This window comes from Pelodiscus sinensis, chromosome 31 (genome assembly GCF_049634645.1).
Source record: "Pelodiscus sinensis isolate JC-2024 chromosome 31, ASM4963464v1, whole genome shotgun sequence".
Lineage (NCBI taxonomy): Eukaryota > Metazoa > Chordata > Testudines > Trionychidae > Pelodiscus > Pelodiscus sinensis.
The window spans coordinates 6661948-6680527 of record NC_134741.1 but is presented as its reverse complement, the minus strand read 5'-3'; the positions used below and the strand labels follow the sequence as shown (position 1 = coordinate 6680527).

Genomic DNA, 18580 nt, shown 5'->3' with positions numbered 1-18580 from the left:
GAAAAAGTTAGGTAAATTGTGAACCCCAGTTTGCATAGCTTTGTCTGGAAGAAGTTTTTCCAATTTTTGGCTGTTTACACTGGGCCAAAGGTGGGAAAAAACCTTTTTTTGTAACATCCCTTCTTCTTCATAAAACGAGGTTCACAAAGGCACCAAAAACGCTTGTCTGCTCTTCCGAAAATAATTCGGCAGATGTGTTCTCTGGACTAAAGCGTTGTCTCTGTAGCGTAGACAGAGCCCTGATGTAACATCTTATTTTAAGTGTAGGTGCAGCATAGAGGGTTGACTCAGAGTCCTTAGTGCTGCCTCTTAGACCATGGGACCTACACAAGGCACCTGTGACTCAGCTGGGCCAAACTGGAGCCCTTAGGCTCAAGCCTACTGGGACCAGCTTTGCTTGTTTTCCTTCCACCCAGAGCCCCCTTCTTCTCCTGGGCTGCAAGGAGCCTCCCTGGGATGCCCTGAGACAGGCACAGGCCTCTGCCTCCCCACAGCCAGCCCCACCCCCACAGGCTTTGGCAGAACAAGGGGGGGGGAGGTCTCTGCTCACCCTACTGATTCCCTCTGAGACGTTGAGCTTTTGTCCTGCCCCCCTCAGCTTGGCCTCCCTCCTCTGCCCCATTTCTGCCTCACTTCCTCCTTGGGCAAGTCACACAAGGGAAGCAGCAGGAGGACCTGGCCCCATACGCCAGCTTCCGAGGGCAGGGGAGGCTGAGACAGAAGTGTCCATCAGGTGCCTGGCCTGACCCATCTGGCTTCCCCAGGCTGGCACCAAGGGGCATTCTCAGCTGATGTCACCCCCCTCCCCCTCGCATGGGAGTTGGGCTTCTCCCAGGCAGGAGGAGCTGCACTTACCTGGGCACCCAGGGGAGCAGCAATAAGAGACGACCCTGTGTTTGTGCCTGTTTTTGAACCAAGAACATTTTGCATGTCAGGCAAATGTGATAAGCACTGCACCACAAAAACACACAACTGTTCTTCAGAGAATGGAACTTGTCTGACTGTTCTGTTCCTAGCTCTTTCTAACACCCTGCTCTGCCGGGGAGGGGAATGCACCTTGTGAACACTCCACCTCTTGTTCTCATGGAAGTGACTAACCCGAGCTGCCAGCTCCTCATTTCCTCACCAGCCCCTTGAGATTTGTAGCTCAAAGCTGGAGTTGCTGTGGAAGGAGGTGAAGCTACAGAAGCTGACAGGGGACAATCAGCAGGCGGAGGGTTATTTTTTCTCCTCCCTAAGCTGATGTGGCTAGAACTGAGGAGAAGAAAATCCTCTTCCCTTCTCCTCAGAAGATGGAAATTGCAGTTGGTTCTCTCTCTGGTTCTACTAAAGCTGGACCCCAGGACTAGACTTTTTCTTTCTAAAAGCCTGGTGAAAACTGAGAGCCAATTGCTTGCAGACTGAGAATGTGAGTTAAAGAAGGGCATCACCCAGCATGGGGCTTGAACCCATGACCCTGAGATTAAGAGTCTCATGCTCTACCGACTGAGCTAGCCAGGTTCTGTACAAAAAGTTTCCTAATATCCCATCACAGCATAACAGGAGCCAAGTGTTCTCCACTGCCTGACTTAAGGCTCGCTCTTGCTCCTAATGTGGGGTTCTGCTCTGTGAGGAGGTTTGAGCTCAAACCCCACTCCCAACACACCCACTTCTTTCCCCACAAGGAACGGCTCCATTTCCATCTCTCCAGGGACAGGAGAAGGGCTCTGGCCTGTTCTCTGCAAAATGATCAGCCTGTTTCATTTTCTGCAGGAACTAGTGGGATCCATGCGTCCTGTTCCCCAGTGAGAGGTGTGTGTCCTCTTCCCCCCTTTCCACAGACACAGCAGGCCAGGGGGTTGTGCACCTGCAGTGGCCCCTTCCTACGTGGCCGGGAAGAAAGCAGCTTGGACTGACGGGTGAGTCTCACTTGTTGATCAGACTCCCAGGGCCTGAGCTCTGGGGCCAGCCCGGGGCAGGAGGGAGAGGGGGTGTGAAGAAATTCCAGGGGAGGGGGAAGAGGTGACCCAGTCCTCCCCCAATCAATTTTTTTTCTTTTTTGCTAAAACAAGTTTTGCTTCTATTTTTGGGGGGGGGGGGTGGCGTGAGGGTTTTCAAAAATCAAAAAGGGGGGGAGTGATGCTGAAAAGTTTGGGAACCACTGCAAGGGGACAACCCAGCAGGGTCTCAAAAGGAGTGCTCCAGGTGAGGTTTGAACTCACAACCTCAGCATGTCTTGTACAAGTACTGCCTTATAAGTACTGTGCACTAACCCATTGCGCCACTGGAGCAGATATTTGAAGTGCTTCTTCAAAGTCCTTACAGTGACAATATCAAGACACACAAAGTGGAGTTGAAGTTTCTGCCTGTGCCCTTGTTCTTTCTTTTCACAGGCAGAGCCAGGGGGCTCCGCACATCCAGAGACCACTACCTCTTCCTCTCTGGTCTCTGAAATAACCCACCCTAGTGGAGCACAAAGCTGCTGGAGGCCAGAGCACTAGAGATGAGTTGCACGTGGGTTAGTGCTCCCTTTGCACGTCAGAGGTAGCAGGATTCACTCCCATCTTCTCCCACCTGCTCAATGGGGCTCAGGGGTTGGCCCCTTTCCTGCTGCCCCAACTCTCATTCCCACAATGCACTTTGTGCAGGGACTGATGGTCATGGTCAAGGCGTGTGGCTGGGAGCCAGGACCCTTCCCAAAGTATACAAGTCCCCCGCCCCCGTTCTGCTCACACTCTCTGGCTGCCTCCAGCATGGGCTGAGCTCAGGGGTCAGATGGGCGACCTGCCCTGCAGCTGTGATGGCATCAGGCACCTGACCACAAGTCTGCTCACGAAGCTCTAATGGGCCTCAGACAAGCAAAACCCCCCTTAGTGAACCTCAGGGCAAGGAAGCCAAAAAGCCTGGAGCACAAGGACCTCCCAACAACCACCCCAGCCCGTCCCACTGAGATTTAAACTCAGATTGGAGGATTCAGAGTCATTAGTGCTGCCCCTTACACCTGGGACCTAGACAGAAGGCCTGGGGTAGACACCTGGGACACTCAGCTCTCAGACTGGCCTCTGCTCTCCTGGCTTCCCTCCAGCTGCTTCATCTCTCAGGACTCTCTGGCTACGTCTACACGGCACATTTATTTTGGAATAAGCTATTCTGGAACAGTTTATTTGAAATTAGCACGTCTACACTGCAGGGAAACCTCAAAATGAGTCCAAGGAGCTTCCCTAATGTAGACGTGCTACCTTGATTTAGAGCCCCAGGTTGAATAACTTAGAATGGCCCTGGGGAGGGGCTATTTTGAAACAGCAGAAGTAGTGCATGTACACAGGCCTCATTTTGAAATAGCTATTTCAGAATAGCCATTTTTCTGCGTACAGTGAGGTCTACAGAAGTTGGAATCAGCCGTCCGTTATTTCAGAGTTATTTCAAACTAACGGAATTGCTGTGTAGACTCTTGCATTGTTATTTTTGAATAACGGCCATTGTTCCAAAAGAACTTTTCTGTGTGGACAGAACCTCTGTCCTGCCCCAGCTCTGCTGCTTTCAGGACAAACTCCTTGTTAGGACCAGTCACAATCTAGGGTCAGTGAGGGTCCATCCCACCTGAGATGTGTGTTACACAAAAGTCTCTTGTTCACTACCCACTTCTCAATATTGGCTGAAGCCCCTGCCCATTTCCCTCTTGCCCCCAAGAAGCTCCACTACTTCCCTCCAGTGGAAATGGAGGCAGTGTGGGCTTCCTGGGGATGGACAGAAGTCCTACAGCTCAGTGCCACTGTGGGAGATTCCAGAAGTGCACTGGCTGCTCTGCTGGGTGTAGTGCAGGAGGGAGCATGGGCTCCCTGCACTGCACAGGACGGGGGAGTCAGCCCTGCAGGGGGCTGCACTGGGGGGGGGGTTGGCCCCAGGACGGGCAGGCAGGTGCTGGTTTCCTTGGGGGGAGAATCCTGGGAGATGCAGGGACTCTCTGGCTCCCCAGCTGCAGAGCTCTGCCCCCCCCCCCACAACATGTATCATTGTAAATGCTTCATTGTAGATGAAATAGCAGGAATAAAACAGACCATTTATTCCATTTATTTCAGAACTATGAACACGTGATTTTAATGGCATGTTTGGCAGAATTTAAAAATAAACTGTCAGAGTGTGTCAGAGGGGACTGGGGGGCTGGGGACAGCAAGTGATGGACAGGAGGAGAAGAGAGGGGGCGGGGCTTCGAGGAAGGGGCGGGGCGGTGGATCTTCGCCTGTTCGGGGTGGGGAGGCGGCAAAACCTCCCCACGTTGCCCCGCAACGATTTATCTGCCCCGCCCCCATCTGACACGTCACCTGCTGCGCCCGCCTCCACCCGCCCACTTCACCTCAGCGCCTCCGAGTCCTCCTGCCCCGCCCCCCCTCCCGCTCGGCGCTGACCGGAAGCCGAACCAGGCGCGCGGCGAGTAACGGCCCCAACGGCTCCTTCAGAATTCGCGCCACAGAGTCAGACGCCCAGGCGGGCGGGGCAGGGAGCGGCTGGCGGGACGCTCTGAAAACCCGGCCGGCGCGCGGCAGAAGAAGGGGGGAGGGGCCGGACCGCGCGTGCGCAGCGCGTCAGTGGCTCCGGTCTGGGATCCGCGCCGGGGTTTAGCTCTGACCCGGAGCTGCCTGGCCCCGCCCCCGCCTCGCGCGATTGGGCGCCCGGGCCGGGCGGCAGCAGCGAATGCAGGGGGCGGGGCCGGCACCGCGTGTCACGACGCGGGGGGTTCCGCACGTGCCGCGGAGCCGGAGCGGGGGCGCTGCTGCGAGTTCGGCCCGACGGGGCCTTTCCCCGGGGTGAGGGCGGGGCCGGGCCCAAAGCGGGTCACAGCCCGTGTCAGAAGGGGGCAGCTGGGGGGGGCACAGAGCGAGTCTGATACCTGGGGGGGCGGCAAGGCGGGAGGGGCAGAGGGGAGCTGAGTCTTAGTGGGGGCAGTTGTGCCCTGTCGCTGGCACACAACAGCCACGTACCTGCCCAGGCCCAGGCTGTGTCTGAGCAAGGGGGCAATGACCCTCTAGGGCCCATGGGCCTGAGCTTGTGGGGCCCGAGGGGGAGGGAACACGAGGGCCTGGAGGAGGCGTCTGTGGCCGCTCTGGGTCCTGCCCTGGGGTGGGGGGGCCCTTATCACCCCCATTCTCCACCCCACCTGGGGCAGTAGAACACCCTGCTGGGGGTGGCCACCCCTGACTTAGCTGCTGGGGGACACTGGCTCCCAAATAGGACCCTGTCTCTGATGATCATTAATGATGGGGTGAGTCAAGTGCCTCAGCAGCTCCCCAGTATTATTGGGGGCAAAGGGGAACAGAATCTGATTGTGAAACATGAAGGGTAAATGGGGGGATTAATCCCACTGCTCCTTTAGGTCTCCATCAAGGAGAGAGACTCAGGGCAGCATCTTCCTTCCAGAAAGGAGAGGACGCTGCAATTAAAAGCTGTGAGGAAAAGCCCCAGAGCTGAGAGGATTTTTGCTCAGTAAGTGACAGTGGCCGTGGGACCAGCCCGTTGATGACACTGAGCAAAACCTCACTGCATCTGTGGGACAGTGAATACACCTAAGCAAAGCAGAAGCAAACAATTTGCATAGACACTCCAGGATCCTCCCAGCTCACTGTAAGGGACACAGTCCTTCAGCTCCTGCCTACGCCTACAAACGGGAGCAGTGCCGGCTTCTGGGTGCCTTAAGAAATGCCTGGCCCTGTAGCATCTAAAGGTATGTCTACACTAGTTCGAACTAGGGTGGTAGTGTAGACATACCCTTAGAGACTAGCAAAAAATCTGGAGAGTGTCATGAGCTTCGGTGACACAACCCACTACCTCAGACAACAAACATGGAGCAGTGGGCAGTGCCCACGAAAACTCGTTTTTTAAGCTTCTTTTAGTTACAGACTAACCCGACTACTCCTGAGACTTTTAACCAGGCAAGGTTCTGTGTGTCTGTAACTGCCTGGGAGTTTTCTTAGGTAGCTTGGTGCTTGTTTGGGGCATTTCTGGGGCTCTGACTTTAGCGTTTTCTTTCTTCATTTCCATCCAGAAAGTGTGATTGGCTCCCAGTTGTGCAACCTGCTTAGAAAAAAAGGCAGCTGGAAAAGGCTACGCTGCTTCCTCTGATTGGGAAACAAAACCAACCTGCAGAGCGGGGTTGCGGAGGGGCCATGGCTGCTGGGGACCTGGCTGGGAGCTTCCAGGACGAGGTGACGTGTCCCATCTGCCTGGAGTATTTCACAGACCCAGTGACCGTTGAGTGTGGGCACAACTTCTGCCAGGCCTGCCTCAGCCAGTGCTGGGGGGAGTCGGAGCCCAACTTCTCCTGCCCCCAGTGCAGAGAGACCATCCCACAGAGACATCTGCGGCCCAGCTACCAGCTGGGGAACCTGGTGGAGCTGGTGAAACGCCTGCGGCTCCCGGCGGGGCCAGCGCCCGAGGCTCAGCCAGGGTGCGAGAGGCACCAGGAGACCCTGAAGCTCTTCTGCCAGGAGGATCAAGTCCCCATCTGCATGATCTGCAGAGAGTCCCGGGCGCACCGCACGCACATGGTGGCGCCCATTGAGGAGGCTGCCCAGGAGTACAAGGTAGGGACCAGGCTCTGCAGGGTGGGTTCTGGGGCTTGGCTCACACTGTAGTGTTAGGGCGACATGGGCAGCTCACATCAACCTAATTATATCAGTGCTGACTCTACAGCCAGGGCTGTCCCCAAGGGGGCATGGGATCTAGGGCAAGCCCCCCCTTCCCCCGGATGGGATCTAGGACAACCCCTCCTGCCCCTCAGCTGCACCCTACATCTGCTCCATCCCTCCTCCCCAATCCCAACTCCTGCTCTGCCCCATTGTCCTCTGACATGAGCCAGGTGGCACTGGGTGGTCTGATGTGGGGCAACAGCAGGGGTCGGCCGCCATTCCCGCTGTCCCTGTGCTGGTGGGCTCTGAAGTGGCCCGGCAGCCTGCTCTGCCCTGTCACCCTCTCTTAGCCGGGGCCGCCCCCTTTTCCATGGTACAGAGAAGTGTAGTAACCGTGGCCGGAGTCACTCTGCTACCGCGGTGACTCTGGACACAGCTATCCAAAAGATCATGGTGCAGCAGAGTTGGAGCAGGGACGTCCTCAGTGTCCCAGCTGGAGCAGCCTCTGTCCCCGGTGGGTGCGGGGGCCGGAGCCAGCAGTGAGGTCCCGCGTAGTCCAGTTAACTGGCCAAGTGTTAGGTTAACTGGACGTTTCACTGGTTAACGGGGATTTTGCAGCACTCGCTTGGCACGGTGCTGCGCTGGGCGAATGAATCGCGGGCCGCCCAAGGGGGCGAGAACACCGGGTTACCACAACCCAGGAGCAGTCACAGTTACAGATGTCTGCTCCCCCTGACCCAGGGCTCCCTTGTCCCTCACCTGTCTCCAGCCCCATCACAGCGCCGCCCTGCACAGGTCACGAGGCTGCACTGGTGAGAGGCCTTTGCTGTGAGGGAGGCCCCCTGGGAGCCTGGGCATGGGGAAAGCAGAGTGGAGATTTGGTTCCTGGCCCGGGTCTGGATCCAGGTCCAGGACGCGGTGCAGCGATGTTCCTTCCCCAGCTCCTCGCACCCACCAGCTGGAGGGACCATTCAGGGGCTCCTCAGCCATTTCCCCTCTGGCCCACGTGCAGGGACGTGGCACCTGAGCTAACACACGGGGGTGGAGTTGCTCCGAGTGGCTGCAGGAAGCAGAGCCCCTGCTCAGAGCCGGGTATCTCTGCTCCCACGGTGCCTTTGGGGATGGCAGAGCCGAGTGGCTGCCTCCTTCCAGGCTGGGTCCCCACTTGTGTGTGTACGGCCGGTGTGTACGGCGCTCGCTGCCCATTGGCTGTTTGTGCCCTGCAGGAGAAACTCCAGGGGGCCCTGGGCCTGCTCAGGAAGCAGCTGAAGAAGGCCGAGGTGCTGACATCTAAAGAGAAGGAACAAACCACAGAGTGGCAGGTAGGTGACTGGGTTTCTCTCCCCAAGCTCTTCCCCCGGCAGGACCTCCAGGGGTGAAGGAGCCAGAAAGAGCCAGGACAAGTCTGTGAACCTACTCTAGCAGATCAAGGCCACTGCAGTGGGACCCTCTTGCCTTCTCTTTCCCCCCCACCGCTCCCGAGTGACCAGAACAGGTCGGGTCCCAGCCTCTGCTGCCATCGTGTGGACCCCTCATCCCAGTCACCTGCTGCTGCTCCTGTGACCTTCCCTGGCCTTGTCTGTAGCCAGCGCATGAACGTCTGTTCTGGTTCCCCAGCCTGTTACAGGGAGAGCCCCGCTGGGGGTGTAGGGTGTGAGGAGGACACTGGCTGGTTGCTGGACACATGGGCACAGGGCACATGGCTGGGTTGGGTGAGGCCAAACCCAGCCCTGGCAATGCTGCAAAGGCCCAACACCCATGTGAGCCCCTGGACCACACCCAAAGAGCTATTGGCACCAGCCCCACGTCCTGAACATGGCAGCCCTGGGAGCCTGTTGTCAAGAATGAGCATTGCCCATATCCTGCTGACACGGGTCCACTTGGTGTGTGAGTGCCCAGCCCTGCGCACCCAACTCTCCTTCCCCACAGATGCCCTGTGCAGTCTCCTGTTCCCTCAATTTCTTCCCTCTCCCTCTGGCCATCCCATGCCACCTGCAATACCTAGCCCCCTGGACAACCCAGCTGCAGAACTGTGTAAACCCTTTCACTCTGAGCTAAAACCAGCCCTTTATGATACAAACAACAAAGAATCTGGACTCCTTGCTGTGTTTGCTGAAGCAGCCTGACACAGCTACCTCGTTGAAACCTGGTGTGTTTCCCAAAGAAGTAATTATCTGTACAACCTCTCACAGATCTGATTCTCCCTGCTTCATGGGCATCTGGCCTGTGGTTTCTTCTCTTTTCCTTTCTCCAGAGGACAGTGCAGGCAAAGCGAGTGACGATTGCCGGTGAATTTAACAAGCTGCACACGCTGCTGAGGGAGGAGGAGCAGCTGCTTCTGCAGAGGCTGGTGGAGGAGGAGAGGGAGACTCTGCAGAGGCTACAGGAAAATGTCTCCAAACTCTCCCAGCAAAGCTCCTCCCTGCAGCAGCTGATCGCAGAGATCGAGGGGAAGTGTCAGCAGCCGGTTGCTGAGCTGCTGAAGGTGAGACGGCGTCAAAACTCTGCCCCCAGCCAGAATTACAGCTTGGATCCATGGGTTTGGAGCCCAGGAGTGCGAGTAAATGTGCTATGTGCAATGCTCACAGGCGATATCCGGCCAAGGGCTCCATCAGCTCCAAACATTACAGCTCGTGTGGGAGGGGAATTCTGATCATGAAGATCCAGGGAGGCCATGGGAAATTAAATGGATGATGCAAAATGATACGGGGCTAAACCCATCCCTGCTGTGAGTCCAGAGCATTGGGCTCAACACAGTCGCTTAACACAGATACGGATGGGCTGGGTCCCTAGGAAGGAAAGCTACTGAGCTAAATTCCTGCCTCACTTACACAAGTGAAACAAGTGCTAATGCAAAATGGTGGAGGAGATTTTCCCATCAAACCAATGAAGCCCAAAAGTGTTAATCTATTTTCTACATAAAAAGTTGGTGCCCAGAATGGAAAATGCTCCATTTCATGCACCCGGTGCTAATACAGAGCATCGATTCTCTTTCTCCTTTCAGGACGTGAAAAGCACGTTGAGCAGGTGCGTGTCCCATTTTCGCTGCCCTCCTATTCCTGGTGGGGGCTCTGCGGCGATGCCGGTGCAGAGCAGCTGCTGATGCTGGGACATTTGCTTCCTAGAAGTGAAAACATGAAGCTCCAGGGACCCGAACCCGTTTCTACTGACCTGCAGGATGGGTATAAAATTTGTCTTGATCTGAGGGAAGCTCTGAACAGATTTGCAGGTGAGTGGAGCCCCTGGGACATTGAGCTGTTTCATTCCGGGAGCTGGGGGCTTCTGTCCTGCTCTGCCAGTGGCCCCCGTAGCTTGTCACTGGGTCACTGGGCTGCTCCTCTTGCTTGGGCAGGTCCAGTAAGAACCTGGCACCTGGGCCTGCACAAGGCAGAGCTGTTCACTAGCCCAGTCCAAGCTCCTGTCATACCCCGCTTCTGGGACCCTCAGAAATGCTGAATCCCATTTACCTTCTGCTCCAGAGCCCTGGCCCAGAGCCAGCTGTGCCCTAGTGCTGCTGGCTGCATCATTTCTCAGTGAAGTCCTTTCAGGCTGCTCCAGTGCCCCAGATGGCCAAACTGTGAGTCTGGGGTGGGCTCAGGTATCACAGATAAGGCGTCTGAAACCCCTGGCTGGCCTCTCCCTCTGACCCTCCTCCATGCAGTGTGCTGGGTTCCTGGCCAGACACCCGTTTGGGAGAGCGAATGTCCCACGGGCTGGAGGGTGTCTGGGCTGTGCTGCTGTCGGCCTCCTTGGCGAGCCACAGAGCCGGCATGATGGACACCAGCTGGTGGGGTTTGTCCTGCAGCATTAAACATGGCTGGGTAGATGGTGGGGCTGAACCTCTCCCCCCACCCCCCCAGCACAGGGTGGCCGGGGGTGGCCAGGGCTTAACGTGTCAGGGGAGAGGAGCCGGGCACCAGCACGTTTGTTATTTTCCGAACTGATGCAGCAAGAACCCTGGGGCAGGGCTGGGAACCACTGGGTCCAGATGGGCCGGGGCTCAGCCCTGGCAAACCGTTGCAAAAATGAGACGCTGGAGGGTGGGTCCCCTCCCCCAGGCAGGCCCAGCCCAGCCCAGCTCTGCTGCTGCCCGTCACTCAGACACTAAAAGGGTCCCAACATTTCCTGGCCCCACATGGCACCTCAGTGGTTTATGCCCAGCCCCAGGCAGCCCAACTCTGTGGGCCGGGCCCCAGGCAGGGCAGGCGTGTCCCTGGCAACACAGGCTGAACCTGGCACCTCCCCTACCCGGCTGTCAGGGGATCTCATGCAGACCCTGCTTCCAAACCAGCAGGAAACGAGCCGATTGTCCAGGGCAGCCAGACCAGCCCCAGTGACACCGGCACAGACAGCAGCCGGGAGAGATCATCTGGGCCCTGCTGTCACACCTGCCCTGCGCTCTCAGCCACAGGTGTTTTCCCCACGGGCTGTGTGTGTTCTAAATAGGCAACGCTGCCTGTAATGGGGGGGGGGGGGAGTTTTCTGAGGAAATTCAGGGGCAGTTACACCCTTCAGGGGAGTGGGTCTAGGAACCCACCATCCCTTCACCCATCACAGCCCTTATGGTGCTGCTCCTCTTGTGCCCCATGGCCCCCTTCTGTTCCTGTCACCTGCCCCTCCCCTTTCCTCCCCAGCATCAGCCTGTCCCCCTCCCCTATCTATCGCCCACTCTGCCCCTTGAAACCTACCCCATCCCTCCCCTTGGTTCACTTTGCACCACTGGAGCTCCCCCCATTGCCTCTCACCCCTTAGCCCCTCAGTGTCTGACCTTCCCCTGGCTTCCCTGTGCCTGTGCGGTCTGTCCCTTTCTTCTCCCCAGTGCCTGCCCCTTCCCTCGCCCCCTTCACCCTCCTCTTTCCTCATGGAGCCAACTCCTCTTGCCTCCCATTGTACTTGTGCCTGCCTCTCCCCTCTGCCCTTCCCTTCCCCACTCTCTCAGCATCAGCCTGTTCCCTTCCCCCCACACTGTCTCCTTCCCACCCTGCCCCCACCTTTCCTGCTCTTCCCCTCATTGTCTCCTCACAGGCAGAGGGGCCCTGACTCCCCTCAGACAACACCCCCCCCCCAGAAATTAACGGGGAGGCAGGTTAATCTCCCTCTGAGCCCAGGGACCAGCCCCTGCCCCCGTAATGACTCTGTGACTCTCTCCCCAGTGGACATGACTCTGGATCCAGACACGGCAAATCGCTACCTCGTCCTGTCTGAGGATCGGAAAAGTGTGAGACACAGAAACAGGCGCCAGGCTCTGCCCAACACCCCCGAGAGATTTGTTACTTACCCTGAAGTTCTGGGTGCCGAGGGGTTCGCGGGCGGGAGGCGTTACTGGGAGGTGGAGGTGGGAGACAAGCCTGAGTGGGAACTGGGGGTTTGCAGGGAATCTGTGAGCAGGAAGGGGGAGAGTGAAAATTCACCTAGGAATGGATACTGGGTCATGTTGCTGAGGGATGGGGAATACGAGGCCAGCACCTCCCCCTCCACCCTCCTCCCCGTGAGCGCCAGGCCCAGCCGGGTGGGGGTTTTCCTGGACTACCAGGCAGGCGAGGTCTCGTTTTACAATGTGACTGACAGGTCCCATCTCTTCACCTTCACCGACACCTTCTCCGGGACGCTGCGCCCCTATTTCTACACTGGTTACAGTGATAATGGTGCAAATGCAGCTCCCCTGACCATCTGGCCAATTCTGGCCCAGGCCTGAGGGAATGGCAGTGCAGCCAGCTGAGACTCTCCCCTCCCGCTGCCCTGGGTGGGGGTATGCACCATGCGGAGTCAATGGGAGACATTCTCCAATCAGCTCCCTTTGCTCTTCTCATCTGGATAGAGCACCAGGGTGACTGCAGAGCAGCCTGCACTCTATTTGGGGGGGTCTTCACTGCACCCCCTACATCCACTGCCAGGGGTTGATCTCAGAATGTGACCCCAGGCTGTTGTGAAGATGGAACCCAGCGACTCCCTCCTCAGCACAGACCCCAAGCCTGTTCCCATGGAGATGGTGGAGGGGGGAAGGTGATGTCTCTTGTCCCACCACCTTCCTCTCTGTTTCCAGCCCCAGGCCAGTGAGCTGGGGGAGGGGAGAGGGGCAGAGAAGAGGGTGGGAGAGTCAGCAGCAGGGGTAGTGGAGGAGAAGGCAGCTGGCTGTGTGGGTGCGGGGGCTGTGGTGGTGGGTGCAGGGACAAGAGCTGTGTGGACACAATTTTGGGGTAACTGCTGTGGCCAGCAATGGGGAGAGGGTGAACTCTCCCCCAAGGAGGAAGAGCCCCAGCAGAAATGACAGAGGGGGGCAGAGGAGCCCAGTGTCACCTAAAATCTTCCTATATTGGCAAAATGGGCCTCCATCTGGAAAAGGTTGGGAACCACTGCTGTAGGGGCCGCTCTGTGCTGCGAACTCACCTGTGTCGGGGGAGCTGGTCCCAACACAATGGAGGGAGGAGAGGGATGAGCTGGTGAAGGGCTGGGTGAGGGATGGGCCCAGGCTGGGTCACTGGAGCCCCCACTCATGGGACAGGGCCCGGCAGATTTTGTCCTCCTCTTTTACAGCTGTTTTGTTCTGCTCTGTCCAAGTTTTCTGCCTGTTTCCCTTCCACACTCCCTGGCTCAGGGCAGCAGATGGTGACAAACTGGGATCCTGCTGTCAGAATTTTCGACTATTGTGGGATCCTCGTGTAACATAGACAGAAATACCAATGGTCCCGGTTACAAGATATTGTTGTCACAAGGTAACAAGATGGCTTTTTAGTGCACAAAGAAAATAAAGTGTCTAAAACAAATTCATCCAGATTGCTCCGGGTCCCACCCCCCTGCAATGCTCTGTGATAAAAGTGACTGATTGGGCCAATTTCTTGAGTGAGATATTGGCTACCGAACAAGCAAAGGCTGGGGGAAGACATATCACACGGCATTGGAAGGTCGGCTTTGGTTCTGTTTTCCGAGTTGTAATTTAATTTAGAAGTTTCATTCACGATGGGCAGTTTCTCTGGTCTCACACACCTCAGACTCTGTGACCTCACAGGAGTCCTCTGTACCCAGCTCCTGGCTTCTCATCTCTATGGCTCTGACTACCTGTAGCCTTTTTCTGCAAAAACATGCAAATGAGGCTAAACGTGGAATATTGCTGAGCCTCATTTGCATAAATAACGAGCGCCTGTTTTTGCACAAGAGGCTTTTACGCAAAAACGAGCAGTGTAGACGGGCTCCATTTTTTGGAAGAATGGCTTTTGCACAAGAAGGGGGTTTGCGCAAAAAGGAGCCGTCTGCACTGCTCGTTCTTGCGCAAAAGCCTTTTGTGCAAAAACAGCTGCTTGTTACTTTTTCCATCCCTGAACAGAGTGAGTTTGGTCTTGTGCACAATACTGAGGTCAGGAGTGCTTGTTCAGACGAGTATTATGGAGATTCATATTTAAACATGAGTCTTGTTGCTTCTGTACAAATAACTTTTGAGTAAATTTTCTTTGTTTCTATTGCGTATGAAACACCTTTCAGCCCGTCTCCCTGAGTCCAGCAATTGATACCAGCAATTTGAGTGGAGATGTGTTCTGACAATACTGTCTGGCTGCATTGCATCAATTGGACAGACTCTAACACCTACCCCAGGTGGCTGTAGCGTGATCAGGCCCTTTTACTCTCTGCAGCTCAGTTATTTCTCTGCAGGTGGTTTTTTCCAGTTGGTGCTCACATCTTTTTAGACATAGGAGAATCCACACAGAAGAAATCCTTCAGCTGCCCTGACTGTGGGAAAAGCTTCATTTAGATCGGGGATCCCAACCTTTTTCAGTCCCCGTGCCCCCTTGCCTTTTAGTAAACCTTCCCATACCCCTTACTCAATATGAAAGGAAATAAATTCTAGAGTTTACCATGCATATGCACATAAAAAATTAAATAAACAGCCCTGGCTGCTGCCGGCAGAAGGGTTACAAGTCTTAACGCGCGCCCCACTGAGCTACTGTGGCACCAGCACCCCCTGTTCTGAGGCTGCCACTTTTCTCTCAGAGCGTTTTCTCAGCAGCACCACCAGAGAGAAGCTGCTGCCAGTGGCTCTGCAGGTTGAGATGAGCTTTGCCTGCCCCCTTCAACCCGACTCCCTACATGGCCCCATTTCCTGCCTCCCTTCCCGGGCTGACCCAGTGGCTGAAAGGGGCTGCAGTGTTGATGGCGGGAAGAAGATGGGTGGTGAGACCCTGGCAGCAAGAGAGTCCAACCCTCTCTTTGCTGCGTGGGCCTGGCTCTCAGCATGGGGTAGGCATGGTTATCCTGAGAGGTGAAGCAGCAGAAGGAATGCAAGGAGCAGTGTCAGCTTCCAATTTGCATATCTTCTGATCCCTTTTGTAGAGCTGTTTTTGTGGGGGGAATAAGCAGTGTAGATGGGGGGTTTCGAGTCAAAAAACCCCTTTTTCAAAAGAACCCTGTACAACTCATTTTTTTAGGAAGAATGGTTCTTTCAAAACAGGGGTTTTTCCCCGCAAAAGAACCATGTTTAGACTGGTGTGTGTGTGTTTAAAAAAAAAAAAGCTCTTAGGAAAATGGCATTGAAAGAATTTGCCATATTGTGCCAAATTTGCATATCTTCTTTCAAAGGCTGAGGACAATCTAAACGTGCCCTGAGAATAACAGGTGCCCCACTGCCTCCTGGGTCCGCCTGTTTCTGAGGCTATGTCTAGACTGCAGGCTTCTTTCTGAAGAAAGCTCTTCCAGAAAAGCTCATTTCGAAAGAGAGCGTCCACACAGTGAACGCTTTTTTTGAAAAAGGCTTCCTCATAGAAGAGGTTTACCGCCATCAGATGACCCTTCTGTTCTTTTGACTTTCAGTGGCCCCTCTGCCAGAGATCTAGCTAGCATCGACGTGCTCTGTCAATTTGGAGCCCCAGGAAGCACGGGGGAGTAGTGACCTTCAATGGCCCTAAGGAGGAGAAATTTTGAAATAGCAGCAGTGGGACGTCCACACTATGGCTATTTAGCATCACTGGCTCGGGTTTCTCTCCTCAGCACGCTGCAGAGAAAGCCCTTGTGTGTGAAAGGGCCTCAGGGAGCCCAGAGCGGAGGGAGCTGGGATTCTAGTCCCATTGATCCCCTCAACACACACACACAGTCCCAGCCCTAAGCCTTCCCTCACATCCTTAGTCCTGTGCCCTGACTTCTCTACCCTCCCACATCCTTACCCCTGCCCAGATCCCGCCACCACACTCACATGCTCCCCAAATCCCTGCCCTGAGCCTCCAACGCTATTACAACCCCTCCCCCAACTTCTTGCCTTGAGCCTTCCCCCACCTGAGGGGTGGTGCCCAATAGAACAGGCCCTGTAAGAAATGTGTCACTTTCACCCCTGGGAGCAGCTCAGCCATGCAAAGGGGCTGCCTGGGGCGGGACATTAGCCCTGGAGGGCAGGGGTGGGTGTGGCAGTGACATCACAAGGGCCTTTTGCAGCCCTTTAGCTTATTGGCTAATGGAGGTTGGGCGGTGATGACCTCACAGAGAGTCCATGACAATGGCCCGGTGGGACAGGCTGCAGGGCAGGGGCCATCTCAGAGATTCCCTGCCTTCCCCCATGGCTTTGCTGCAGGGAGTCTCCTTGCTGAGAGTTGCCCTTGTGGCCTTTTTGGAGCCTTCTTTCCCAGGACTAACTGACCTAGAAGGCAGACATCCCTGTGGAGAAGGGAAGAGCCTCTAAGAAGGCCCCTGCTAATACAGTAGGGGTATTAGCTCAAATGCTAGTGTTCTCAATTAGCATGTAAGAGGTAGTGGGATCAATGCTGGGGGAAATCCTTGTTTGTCTTTTTACTGGCAGAGCCAGTCAGGGGGCTAAGTGGCTCCAGTAGCCCAACAACTTCCTAGTTGCTGTCCCCAAAAGCCAGCCACGTTGGGGCAGAGAGCTGCTGGACACCAGCCCTCCTGGGCCAGGCAGTGGCAGGAGTACTGGAGAGAGGTTGCAGGTGGGGCAGAATTAGCTGCATTGGAAAAGTGCTGCCTTTGCAAGTGAGAGGTAGCAGGATTCACTCTCATCATCTCCCCCTGACTTGCTGGTGCTGAGGGGTTGGCTCCTTTACTGCTGCCCCAACTCTTATTCCCACAATGCATTTTGTGCAGGGGCCATTGGTCTTTATTCCAAGGAGTGTGGCCTTCCTAAAATATATGAATTCCCCTCTCCCCATGACCTGCCTTGCCGCCCACATGGGCTGAGCTCAGGGGCCAGGTGGGTGACCTGCCTTGCAGCTGTGACGGCATCAGACCCCTCCCACCCATCTGCTCAGTCTGGAGACCAAGCTTCAGTGGCCTCAGACACCCAGCAGGAGGAACAAAATTGTCTCCATTGTCCCTAAGGACAAGGAAGCCAAAGCACCTGAAGCGCGAGGACCTTGCAGTAACCAGCCCAGCCAGTCCCACTGAGACTTACATTCATCTTGGAGGATTCAGAGCCTCGAGTGCTGCCCCTTGCATCATGGCACCTACAGCTGACAGCCCACGGGGGCACCTGGGCCTCTCTGCTCTCAGGTTGGCCTCTGTTCTCCTGGCTTCCCTCTAGCCCCTTCATCGCTCAGAAGTCTGTCCTGTCCCAGCTCTGCTACTTTCAGAGCAAATCCCTTGTTAGCACCAGTCACAATCTGGGGTCAGTGAGGGTCCCTCCCACCTGTGATGTGTATTACACAAAAGTCTCTTGTTCCCTGCCCAGTTCCCAACACTGGCTGCAGCTGTCTACTTTTGCAAGGGTGTAGCTCAGTGATAGAGCATTTGACGGCAGATCAAGTGGTCCTTGGTTCAACTCTGAGTGCCTCCTTGGAAAAAGGTCCTTCTACTAGCGATATTTTCGTTTCCAGTTCCATCACACTCTAGCTTTACATTGCTTGAGGTTCTTGATATTAGTAAGAACCCTGAATGCAGAGCTGCTCAACTTTGGAAGCCTCGGGGTGATGCCACAAGAAACACTTCCTGTTGGCCTGGCTGGAACGTGGCACCACATGAGCATATTGTTTGCTAGTCGGGGCTCTGGACAGCACCAGCAGAGGGCGATGGCAACTGTGGGACGCCCTGGCCAACTGTCCCAATGTCTCCCAGCAGAAAAGAAAACAAAAGAGGCCAATGCAAACGGCCCCTGGCAGTGAGGGAGTCAGCACGTCGGTGGGTGGGGCAGGGAGCTGGGGGCAGAGCTGGGCTCTAACTCGCTGGGTGACCTTGGCCCATTCAGTGAACCTCTCCTTGTCTCCATGGACCTGTCTGTACAGCAGGGACAGCAACACTCACATGTGCCCCTGTGGAGCACTAGGGATGTCAGGAAGCTCTGTCCTCCCAGCCTGGGGCTGTCTGTCTGGGCCATGCACTCACACACACTGGCCCCTCCCTTTCTAGGGCAGGGCTCCTGCTGTTCCTTGGTTTACTCAGCCTGGGAGTTGGGCTTTTCCCAAACAGCAGGAGCTGTGTTTACCTGGGGAGCCACAATAAGAGCAGAACCCCCTCACCCCTGTTTCTGCTTGGCTTTGAACCTGGAGGCTTTTGCATATTAAACAAACATGATAACCACTACCCCACAGAAACATGGGACAGAAATATGCTTGTCAGTTTTTTTCTGTACATAAAGTTGGACAAATATTCTGTTACTAATTCTTTGCCCAAGGCAGAGCAAGAGCAGGGAACAAGACCTGCCCCCCCCCAATACTTCTCTAGACCCTTTGCTCCCAACACAGGGCGGGGGGGGGGGGGCTGTGTGCCTCGGAAGGGGTGACCCACATCATATCTCCAGCATTTCTGCCCTTCATGGATGGACCTTTGGGGGCAGGCCCAGACGCTCCATCCTCTCACTCAACTCCTATCATGCTCTAGGGGTGCTGGGCAGGAGGCAAAGGCTGCAGGAGCTGAGAGTTTCCCTAGCGCTCAGGGACCCATAATGAGGCACCCTGCGCCGTGTCTCTCGGAAAGGCGCAGAAAGGGATTGACTGGGGATGGGGAGAGTGTCTCAGGGGTTATGCAGTTTGCCGCCTGGTCAGGGGTGTTGTCAA

The 18580-nt window shown here is 55.8% G+C and overlaps 1 protein-coding gene and 2 non-coding genes across 7 annotated transcripts; 1 reads left to right on the top strand and 2 right to left on the bottom strand.

The window, feature by feature from the left end:
- Window positions 1-1427: 1427 nt before the first annotated feature.
- TRNAK-CUU (transfer RNA lysine (anticodon CUU)) lies at window positions 1428-1500 on the bottom strand. The gene has a single exon. It is a non-coding gene; the product is annotated as a tRNA-Lys (tRNA).
- A 676-nt stretch (window positions 1501-2176) lies between these two features.
- On the bottom strand, window positions 2177-2270 carry TRNAI-UAU (transfer RNA isoleucine (anticodon UAU)). The gene is made up of 2 exons: window positions 2233-2270; window positions 2177-2212 (listed from the first exon to the last, which is right to left on the bottom strand). It is a non-coding gene; the product is annotated as a tRNA-Ile (tRNA).
- A 2052-nt stretch (window positions 2271-4322) lies between these two features.
- Window positions 4323-13366, top strand: LOC106732935 (E3 ubiquitin-protein ligase TRIM39-like). Of its 5 annotated transcripts, none has more exons than XM_075912791.1 (8): window positions 4576-4784; window positions 5395-5698; window positions 6020-6557; window positions 7829-7924; window positions 8857-9087; window positions 9607-9629; window positions 9728-9831; window positions 11756-13366. In XM_075912791.1, the coding sequence occupies exons 3-8, from the start codon at window positions 6141-6143 to the stop codon at window positions 12295-12297; spliced, it is 1413 nt and encodes a 470-aa protein (XP_075768906.1). In that variant the 5' UTR covers window positions 4576-4784; window positions 5395-5698; window positions 6020-6140; the 3' UTR covers window positions 12298-13366. The 5 variants fall into 5 exon arrangements, with proteins under 5 accessions (XP_075768907.1, XP_075768906.1, XP_075768905.1 ...); XM_075912790.1 differs by having other exon boundaries at window positions 5351-5460; XM_075912789.1 differs by having other exon boundaries at window positions 5351-5698.
- The last annotated feature ends 5214 nt before the right edge of the window (window positions 13367-18580 follow it).

What these genes read in the sequence shown, in the direction of transcription:
- LOC106732935 (XM_075912792.1), top strand. Translation starts at nt 6,141, where the DNA reads ATGGCTGCTGGGGACCTGGCTGGGAGCTTCCAGGACGAGGTGACGTGT. An exon ending in AGGCTGCCCAGGAGTACAAG is followed by an intron (nt 6,558 to 7,828) that starts GTAGGGACCAGG and finishes TGTGCCCTGCAG; the next exon opens with GAGAAACTCCAGGGGGCCCT. An exon ending in AACAAACCACAGAGTGGCAG is followed by an intron (nt 7,925 to 8,856) that starts GTAGGTGACTGG and finishes TCCTTTCTCCAG; the next exon opens with AGGACAGTGCAGGCAAAGCG.